General features: G+C 40.2%; 1 protein-coding gene across 2 annotated transcripts; it reads right to left on the bottom strand.

Moving 5' to 3' along the window:
• Window positions 1-5,958: 5,958 nt before the first annotated feature.
• Window positions 5,959-10,686, bottom strand: timd4 (T cell immunoglobulin and mucin domain containing 4). Of its 2 annotated transcripts, XM_034683862.1 has the most exons (8): window positions 10,556-10,683; window positions 9,893-10,071; window positions 8,636-8,798; window positions 7,689-7,766; window positions 7,499-7,578; window positions 6,571-6,682; window positions 6,401-6,434; window positions 5,959-6,267 (listed from the first exon to the last, which is right to left on the bottom strand). In XM_034683862.1, the coding sequence occupies exons 1-8, from the start codon at window positions 10,623-10,625 to the stop codon at window positions 6,183-6,185; spliced, it is 801 nt and encodes a 266-aa protein (XP_034539753.1). In that variant the 5' UTR covers window positions 10,626-10,683; the 3' UTR covers window positions 5,959-6,182. The 2 variants fall into 2 exon arrangements, with proteins under 2 accessions (XP_034539753.1, XP_034539754.1); XM_034683863.1 differs by lacking the exon at window positions 6,571-6,682 and having other exon boundaries at window positions 10,556-10,686.
• Between the last annotated feature and the right edge of the window lie 461 nt (window positions 10,687-11,147).

The raw sequence follows: 11,147 nt of genomic DNA, 5'->3' as shown, positions 1-11,147 counted from the left end.
ACCAGCAGAGTGCAGCTACAGGACGTTTAAATAAATCTTAAATAAAATATACAAAGATGAGAATGTTCTCTTTGTAAGTGTAACCGGTGGGAATATGCGTTGTGTTTGTTAAAGATGACTGACGACCAACACCAGGACCTCGTTTGTTCTGCGTTTATTCTGTTAATCAGACAGACAAGAACCTCTGAGTTTATAAAGTATGCAGCCCGCCTCCACTCCTCTCCCCAAGGGATAACATACAAAAGGGCCGGCATAACAAGCATAAACATTACACTCACATAAAAGATATATAACACAATAACCATACCTGTTAATCAGACAGACAAGAACCTCTGAGTTTATAAAGTATGCAGCCCGCCTCCGCTCCTGCACAGATGAAAGCACATTTCGACTAGCTTAAACCTTCAGTGCACGTAAACCAGCACGTGCATGTTCAGTTAGTCTGCTTAAAGGTGACATATCATGCAAAATTGACTTTTAATGGTTCTTTACCTGAAATATGTGTCCCTGGCATGTCTACAAACCCCCCGAGAATGAAAAAAATCCATTCTGCCCCTGTTTTGATTTCTACACCTTTCTGTAAATGTGTGTGAAACGAGCCGTTTCAGACCTCCGTGTTTTTGTTACGTAACAACAATATCCGGTCTGTCACGGAGTCAGAGCTCGGAGCTTGTTCAGCCCATAGACTGTATAAAATAATACTGAATCCCTCCCCCGTTTTTCATTACCTGCACAAATGTGTGCTAACAAGGAGCTTAGGAGGGAGGCATGCTAGTTGTAGGCTGTCTTAATAAACACAAAGGTCGGTTTTACTCCCCACGTCTGCAGATTTGAAGATCTAGTGGATGATTTTTATTTGTCATGGATAAGTGCTAGCGCTAATTGGCATAGCCACATGTTCATAGCTGTAGCTGTAGCTGTAGCTGTAGCTGTGTACCAAGACACACGTCGACATACTGACAAATAAAACAACAAGAAACACTAAATCTGTGACCAATCCTTCATAAAAGGTCCTGCTGCCTTTCTGGCAGAGGTCGGTTTGACTCCCCACGTCTGCAGATTTGAAGATCTAGTGGATGATTTTTATTTATCATGGATAAGTGCTAGCGCTAGTTAGCATAGCCACATAGCTACATGTTCGTAGCTGTGTAACAAGACACACGTCTACATACTGATAAATAAAACAACAAGAAACACTAAATCTATGACCAATCGTTCAGAAAGGTCCTGCTACAGGCGCCTCTCCGTCAGGATCAGATTCAGAGTGTTGAAGTAACGCGATCTCTGGGCAGCCGTGTATATTCAGCCAACATGTAATCATTAGATCAACGTGCTGGAGAGCCGAGCCACATCCACTTCCGGAGGGGGCGTGGTCAGAGGGAAAACAGAGTGTTCTGATGAGGAATGAAGAAGAGGACTTTTCAGGCATGCCAAAATCTGATTTCAAAGTGTTTTTTTGAGCATAAACTTTAAAGACATGTTTTGGGGACCTCTTAGACCAATATATATTGATGAAAAAAGAGTGATATGTCCCCTTTAAACATGACTTTAAAAAGGAATAAAAGTAAACTCTGCTTAATATACACATAGAAACACTATACAGGACAAAAGCACACATAGAATAAGTAAATATATGGAAACATATATGGAAACATAAAAGTTAAGTGACGGACATCTACCTCTCCCCAGGGGATAACATACAAAAGGGGAGAGGGAAGGGGGCAAATCAAATATAAAGGTCAAGATACCAACGAAGAAGAAAATGACCGGAAGACGAGGCTGCACTTCAAAATACTTTTAGAAAAAGAAATATACAAAGAGGCTCTACACACACACAGGTATACTTTGTGTAATTATAAAGAAATAATATATATTGATAAATAATTAATATTGCATTTTAACCCTGTTACATTAGCAGACGAGAGCAAGGTGTTTCATCTTTACCAAAAATTCCATTGTTACTTTCATTATGAAACATTATTATCCAGCATTGTTTAAGACTTCATCCTGATTGGTCAAAACCCAAAGGGTCAACTCAACAAACATTTCATGACCTCAAATAACGTTTAACAGAATGGCAAAAATATTTCACTGACATTATTATATTTCATAAAACACAAACAAAAGAACATTTCATCAAATAAAAAACATGAAAGTAGTTTGAAAATAAATTCACAAAACTGACAGATATTATGTAAATAAACAAAGACACATTTCATACGGAAAAAAAGTTAACTAAACAAAATTTCATCAAAACATAATCAGAGTTACATTATCTTTAACTTTGAACATTTCTGAATCATTTTTGAATTCCATTCACTTATTGATGACTTTGCATGTGATTCAACGTTTTCTTCCCGTTTTAAAATGTTTAAGTAACATGAAAGTTTTTATTTATTTTATTTTTTATATTTTGACATTAAGGAAAAATGTTGTGGTTAAATAAGGTATATTCATGTGTGATTGTTATTGTTTTTTATCCAATATTTTTACATTTTTGTGAAATATTTTTTAAGTTGTAAAATATATTTATCTATTATTAAATACATCTTTGGAATATTTGGTTTTAAGAAATACAGCATGTTTATTCTGTTATTTTATTTTTTTCACTTTTAATGAAATAGTCACTTATAATATTTTTACATTACATTTTTTAAATATTTGAATATTTGTGAAATGTTTTTTTGCATTTCATGAAATATTAATTTAATTTAATTATTATTATTATTTTTTGATTGATCCTGTTTAGATTTATCTTTATTATAAAACACTAATAGCTAGAGAATCTCTTATTATTTGACATTATATTTGGATTTGACAGATTTTTGGAATTTGAAGCTCTGTAGGAAACTGTAAGAGATTACATCCCAATTAGCTAAGATAACAGAGAAGACACAGGTTCAGGTGACACTGTTAAAACAACTTTGCACTCTGACCAAAGAAGGAGACTTGAAAAAGTAAAGACTGTCAGGAGTTCAGGGAATGTTTTTACTGTTTGTCGTTTATATTGTTGGTTTGTTTATTTTGCAGAATTTGGTGAAAACGTCTGATGCATGCTCCACTAGCTTTATGTTTCTTGAAAAGTCTACCCAGCCCCGTGCTGTGATTAGTTGGCTCGTTGCCATCATGATTGCCTTTAAGGCCCTCAGACCCCCGCAGAGATAGTTCAGGGTCCTTTTCCCAGATGAGCAGCCTACAGGAGAATGCTGATTGTGTCCAAGGTTTAAACCATAGACTGTATAAAATATGGACACAGTCTTAGTGACGTCTCGCACTGAATATGTGGACTCAACCTTTAATCAATCTAGAAACAGACAAAGAGGAGCTGAGGCGGCCATGATGTGCTCACCTGTCAGCCACACCTCTAATTATGCAAATGTATGCATTACTCTAAGCCTTAAATGGTTGAGCCCATGTGTCTATATGTGATCCCCATTCTGTCCAGAAGTTCCCAAAGTGTCTGTTATACAAGTTACGACCCCAAATCCGTGTCAGATGTTCCTAAGATAGATTCGGATGGTTTGTGAATCTTTAAAAAGTCTTAACTAAATACAAAGCAAAGACAACACTGAAATCAATACTCTGACTCTAGATCGTTTGAATCATCCTCACTTCAGGGTCAAGAAGAAGGCAAAACGTTAACCACCTGACGGAGAACAGGGTGTGCGTTGAAGTAGTGCTTCCCCCCCAGGCTTCTCCAAACATAGAGGTGAACACACACTCCAGGCTGTGATTGGCTTACACAAACACAGCTAACATGTGGACTAACAGGAGGAAGAGTTTGTAAATAAAGTAGGGAGGAATAAAAGTGACCTCATGAGTTGAAGAAGAAGAGATGAAAAAACATCTATCACACATTCACATTAAATCTTACAAAAAGAAAAAACCTACAGGGCTGAAAATTGAAGCTATCACACAAGTCCCCAAAACTGCAGTTCATCCAGTGTCCACCAGAGGCTGTCTCTAACAGTGAGTGAATCCCCATAGAGCCCCATTTACCTGTGATCCGTTTTGTGTCATGAGCTATAACAGCGGTTACCTTTGAAAACAAAACTAAAACAGGCTGATAGTAGCATTGTCCTGTTCCTGTTCACAATGCTTAGTGTAGTAAACAGTGGCGAATGGTGGCTGGCGTTCCTATGTATGGGTCTGTGTGCATATGTTTGTGTGTGTCAGCCTGTCCGACATGCTCCAACATGCAGACAGCAGAGGAGCAGCAGAGAGGAGCTGCAGCTGATTAAAAATATGTAATGTATGTGTATGCATTTTATGTGCTTTGGAAATAACATGTCTTTGTTCATGCCAAGAAAGCAAATTGAATTGAATTGAATTAAAAAACAGCTAATTTCTGAAATGTAGTCCACAACTGGAAAATCTGGCGCTTGGCAGAGGCACATGTTTCTTTTTACTGTCATTGCTGCACTTTAAGTTCCTGATGAAGGAAAATAAATTATATGTGTTGCATTTGTTTCCCTAACTGTATCAAAAATGTACTGAATCACCGTAGAAAGAAGCAGGAGGACACTGCTGTGGCTTCACTACGGTGTGCCAAAGTAGACCTTGACCGTGGCAGGATTAACAAATTAACTCTGAGAGCCACAGAAAAAAGGCATGTAGAGGAAGAGGTTTTAGAATGTGACTGATCATTTAGTTGATTAGAATCAGACACCTATCAGATTAACTTTCAATAGTTTGAAAGCAAAGAAATGATACTTGTTGGTCCTCCTCAGTTTAGGTTCTTCAGACATATCAAAGAGAAATCCCAACCAAACACCACATCTAATCAAATCCAAGTAACTCCAACAACTCTGGTTTGTTTTCCTGACCTAGAAACTCTCTTTGCCTCCTTTGTTGTTTTTTGGAGCCCAGGTGGGAGGAGAGGAACAAACAAGTGGGAGCTTCAGTCATTCAGGAGGAAGAACAAAGAAAGCTGACCCAGACTTCTTGTACAGAGAAAGTTCCTCCTGAAACTTTGAAGAGTTTAACCCCCCCAAAAAAGACATTCAGAAAACACATAAAATAACAGAGTAATGCTCAAAATAAAAATTTATCACTGCTCAAACCGTGCATTTTTTTCAATCTGCAACAAAATCTAAGTTTAAGGTGTTTGAATCAAAGACCTTCAGTGGACCAATGACCAAAAAGTCAATCTTTACTCTTTACAAGGTTCCTTTAATATTTTAGACATAAAACCTATTGTCACATGTTGAGAGTACAACACGTTTAAAATGCTGTCATATCCTTACCTAGCTGACTGATCCTTTACCTAACTGGTACCTTACCTGTCTGATGCTTTACCTGACTGATACCTCACCTGACTGATGCCTTACCTGACTGATACCTCACCAGAATGATACCTTACCTGACTGACTAATACCTTACCTGACTGATGCCTTACCTGACTGACTAATACCTTACCTGACTGATACCTTACCTGACTGATGCCTTACCTGACTGATGCCTTACCTGACTGATGCCTTACCTGACTGATGCCTTACCTGACTGACTGATACCTTACCTGACTGACTAATACCTTACCTGACTGAATCATACCTTACCTGACTGATACCTTACCTGACTGATGCCTTACCTGACTGACTAATACCTTACCTGACTGATACCTTACCTGACTGATGCCTTACCTGACTGACTGACACCTTACCTGACTGACTGATACCTTACCTGACTGACTAATACCTAACCTGACTGATACCCTACCTGACTGATATCTTACCTGACTGATACCCTACCTGGCATACAGACACCCTGCCTGACTGATTCATACCCACCTTGACTGATACCCTACCTGACTGACTGATACCTTACCTGACTGATATCATCTATAGATATCTTTTGTCGTGAATTGGTGTGTTATGAATAAAGGAAGCGAGATGGATCTATTAAAGATTAACAGAAACATTAAAGGCACTTTCTCCACAGACAGAGAGAGTTCAGGGATCACGATGTTTGATGATTTTATTCATTTTGTTCTGGCAGGAAAACAAACAGCGGCATCCTCTCACTGAGAACATCTGAACACAGTGACCCACACACCAGGCTTCAATCACTCTGATCAACACTTTCACTTCCTGAAGAAGGGTTAGTTTGATTGACTTTATTTAACGGTTGTAGAGTTTAACATGACCTCTCTGTGTTCAGAGGTCTGGATAAGGACTGGTTCTCTAATCCAGAGTGTAGATGTTCTCCTGGACCGGTCGTCTCATCCGGATTTCATAGATGATGTGAGGCGGCTCCTCAGAGGAGAAACTGAAAACGAACAGACAAAAACATCCTCACCATGTTGAACAGTTTGATGTGGCACTTCTACACTCTCCTGCAGTGGATCCTGCAACCTCCATCACTGACTCATTTAAACCAGGAGGACTGATCATAAACTTACCAATCAACCTTTAAGGCTCTGTTGTAGATTCCACCTGGAGAAGATGACAAATTTAACCCAGAGCAATAAACATTTTTAAAGTTTGAAAACTTGACTTCAGCTTGATGTTCAATCATATCAAATGTTCTGCTTCATATCGTCTCTGTTTTAGTGATTTAAAGGGGACGCACGTTTGAAGGCCAGAACAAGAAAAACAGCAGCCAAGATCAACAACACAGTGAGGGAGAGAGAGAGGACGGGAACATTTATCTGAAGGGAGAGAGAGGGAACAGAGTCCTCCACCTAAGAGAGAGAGAGAGAGAGAGAGAGAGAGAGAGAGAGAGAGAGAGAGAGAGAGAGAGAGAGAGAGAGAGAGAGACAACATATCAGCTTTTAAACTGAAACATGTTGTTTAACAAAAATATATGCTCATTTTAAATTTGATGTCAGTAGCACGTTACAAACAGTTGGTACAGAGACATGTTTACTGTTCATCAGCTCTTCTTTGAACAACACTGTAAACATAGAGGATTTCAGCTGCTCAGCAGTTCAGGGTCTCCTTTGTTGTATTTTTAGTTTCATGATGCTCCAATTGTTTTTAATAGGTGACAAGTCAGGACTGCAGGCCAGTTTAGACCTGGACTCTTCTTCTACAGAGCCATGCTGTTGTAATACGTGTAGAATGTGGTTTTAGGAAGTGTTGAACTATTTGCTCATGCAGTCTCCCACAGTGTGGTGAACCTCTTCCCATATTTCCTCCTGAGAGACTCAGCCTCTTTGGAGTGTCCTTTTTTTTTACCCAGTCATGTGACTAACCTGTTCATAATTAACCTCATTAGTTTGGAGATGTTCCTTCAGGTGTTTTTTTTAGCATTGCACAACTTTTTACTTGTTTAATTGTCCCTGTACCAACTGTTTCAAATTTAAATTAGCATACATTTTTACTGAACAATAACATGAAATTTGGGTTGTAGACACAGAAACTGGATTTACTCCCTGCAGACACCAAAATACAAAAGAATCAGGTTACATGTTTATTCACATGAACATGTTTCCCACAGAACTCTTTCTGATTGTGTATTTTTTCAGTGTACAGTGTTTTCTGCAGATTAAACTCACTGTGATGATGTCAGAGCGCAGCAGGGTGGAGTTTCTTTTCAGCAGGTCGAGCTGAGACGACAGCAGAGATTTCCAGTTTACTACACAAAACCAGAGCAAACAAAAGCAGTTTAAACCAGTTACTCTGGATCACCAGCTTGTTACTGGGAACCGTCGGATAAACCAGCAGGTGGATCTGAGTCTGCCTCACCTGTGGAAGACGACTGCTCTGTGATTTGATTGGTGGTTGTTGTTGAGGTTGTTGTCGGAGGAGAGCTGGTGACCAGAGCTGAGCAAGAAAACAGATAACATTTCAGTTAGTCACATGACCTGATCAGATAAATCATGTTTATACCAAGCGGCAACCTCCAGTCTCATGCGGAAGTGTTATAAACTGCAATTCATAGAGTTTCCGCTTAAGGTTGGCTGCAGAAACCACATACACATCAATTAAAAAAAGACGATCTTTGCAGCATTACACTTTATCAGCACACACTGTAGGGGGTTGAATTTCTTTCTAACACGACAGTTCAAAAGATATTAAGATTACCAGTTTTGCCCAAACAAGGAAATGACTGACTTGACTGACAGGTGGGAACACTATAGCTGTTGGCTAGGAGGCTCAAACCCCGCCTCTTTACCTCACACTAAATTTGGTTGAGTTCAGCATTTCCAATATGGCTGCCGCCAACGATTGGCTTCAAAACAGCGCTCAGAAACAGATGGGTGACATCACGGATACTACCTCCATTATTTGTACAGTCTATTGTTTATACATGCAATATTTCTTCAGCCAGATTAAAATCACTCTGATGACAGGCTCAGACTTCTCTGCTAACATTGACACATCAACATTTAAGCTGAAAAAAGTCATCCTGAGATCTATCAGCAGTAGCACGATGGTTGAATCGTGCTCCCAAATAAAGATATTGTAGTCCTCATCCACTGGTTCTAACGTGGACTTAGGTTCACTGGTTATTCACACAACTCAGGCGCTGGGCATAATAATGATGTGTGGATAGAAAGTGACACTGGCGCTGCACGCCAAGATGGCAAGAGTGGGTACAGCGAGTGTGACCGAGGACCATATGTTTGTGTCTCAGACATTTTAAATATGTTCTCATGAAAACCTTAGACCATGTCTTAACATTAGCTCACCTTTGATCACCCTCAGGTTCATGATGGACTTCTTGTCATTGAAGATCCCATCTATGTCCACCCTGCAGCAGTATGGGCCGCTGTCCGTTCTCCTCACATTCAAGATTTCAAGATCCATCTGTCCATCCAGGACGTCCCCAGTCAGGCGGTACCGGTCCTCCACCTACAGCAGTAAGACGTTAGAGTGAGATAATTCTGGAGTTGATTCCTCTTTCTTTCAGCCTCTTATGGCGTCTCAATGAGTGTTGTTTCAGGGATATACTTTCCTTTATTGTGATTGTACATAAAAATGTAAACTAGAGGGTCTGGATTTTAGTCTGAGAAGTGTTCTGGTGTCTGTCTGTAGTCTGATTAGTATCAACCAATTAGGTATCAGCAGAAAAAACTGTCTGTATGGAGAGCAACAGCAGGTGTTCTAGAATTCTGAGAAAAAGTTGAACATTCCGTGAAGAAGGTCAGACCTAAAAAAACATCAGAGTCTCTGAACCTCTTTCTTAGACCTCCATTCAACAAACAAACATTGTAAAAGTAGTTTTCTTCTCCTCTTGAGGACAGCCCTAACAAAGGTTGACTTTTGACTTTTGACCAATCTGCATCATGATGTTGTCATTTCAGCAAACTTAAGACCCATTAATTACAAGAAAATCACAAGAACATCAGTTTCTGTTTCAGGTTCATACAGCTGAAGGAAGCCAGAGTGAAGCCTCGGTGGAACTAACTGTTAACAGTGAAACTTAGACTCCCCACAAACAGGTAATCTGGCACTCCTTTTGGGGATGAACTAAGAAATTACATTTTATTTAGCAGACTTTTGATCTGGACACACGCTCACTAACGGGACTGTAAACAGCTCATGGTAAAGAAAGTCTTAGCTTCAGCTTAGCTAAGAGTTGTTCATGATTCCCAGAGGCATATATCAGTCAGACGATAGCTGATGGGTTCTGATATTGAGTAAACAGAGGACACAGGTTAGCAGATGGTGCGACAGTGAATCTTTGTCTGTTTTTGTTTGTTTAGTTTGTATTTAATGTTCTTCATAAAATAGGGTGCCGCTGTCCCAGCATTTGAAGCGTTCTCCCCATGTACAGAGGCTATAGTCCTCATTGCAGCCGAAGCTGGTTTGACTCCCCCACTCTTCTCACATTCCTGTTCCTATTCAGCTGTCCTCTCAATGGAGGCAAAAAATGGCCAAAGAAACCTCAAAATGTTCTCCATCAAACATATTTATTTACGGTTACATTTTTGGGAAACACTGACCTTTGAGATGACGCCGTTCTCGTCCGTCTGCACCAGAATGTTGCTGCACCAGAAGGTCCCGCAGCTGCGACCCCAGCAGACCCGACTCAGACCAAAACGCTTCACAGAGTACTGACAGGACAGAGTGGCCACGCCCCCCTCCGTCACCTTAAAGGATGAGACCGCACAAAAGTGTACACCTGCAGCCCAGAAACACACACACAAAGACACACAAAGAGACCGTTGGACAGAACAAGGAAGTCACTTTGGGATCAATTTAACTTATCAGCCTACATGTTGAGGCCAGGAAGCCGGATATTGCATCTGCTGAAAATTAGGACATGCAGGGTCATCGCAAAAGAAAGGTTCCCAACATCTTGGAGCAGAACTTTACAGACCTTATTTACCAAACTAGATTATAGAACCATTTTGACAGAACATTTCTCAGCACTTTAGAAAAATCAAAGACGACTGATGGAGAAAATAATGGACAGGTTAACTCAGATTCAAAGGATCATGAGTAACAGCCTATTTTATACAGTCTGTGGTAACAGCTTAACACAAAAAAGGTCAGATGAAGAGGAGCATCCTTCCTTAACTGTAGAAAATAATCTGACATCGTCCTCCTCTGTGGTCTCATGATGTCATCAGTGTGGGTTGTGATGTCACTGCTCTGGTTCTCACCTGAAAGGACGAAGATGACGACGATGAAGGTCTGTAACGTACCACAGCAGCTAAGCGAGGTGGCGTCCATCCTGCGAGTGAGTGTGTGTGTGTGTGTGTGTGTGTGTGTGTGTGTGTGAGTGAGAGTGAGTGTGTGTGTTCATTGTCCGACCAGACGACGACACAGTGTGACTCTGGGGGGTGTCTCTGAGGGAGGGGCCTGACACACACTGTGTTTCTGTGTCTGTCTGTTTGTGTGTGAATCTCTGCGTGATGAAGACTTCATTGATTCTCCTGTAATGAATGTCTGTAATCTTCACAGAGATTCACAGAGCGATAAAAATCTGCAGGCCCCGGCTCGATAACAATAATCTGATCAGATTATAAATGTAGGGTTGAATCTTGGAAAAACAGGAATGTGTGATTGGCTTAGATCAGGTAATCCAGGTTCGTTATAATCCTGATCAATCCTCCAGTTGAACCTTTTGAGTGGGATTGGGATCATTTTGATCCAAACAGGATTATCCTGATCCCAGCAGAGGGCTGGGTTCAGACTAGAATACAGGAAATTAAACTTCAAGGGCCCTATCTTACACTGTGTGCTCAGTGTTTT

Source organism: Notolabrus celidotus, chromosome 5, assembly GCF_009762535.1.
Source record: "Notolabrus celidotus isolate fNotCel1 chromosome 5, fNotCel1.pri, whole genome shotgun sequence".
Taxonomy (NCBI): domain Eukaryota; kingdom Metazoa; phylum Chordata; class Actinopteri; order Labriformes; family Labridae; genus Notolabrus; species Notolabrus celidotus.
Note: the sequence above shows the minus strand (reverse complement) of the source record. Positions and strands in the feature narration are given on the sequence as shown.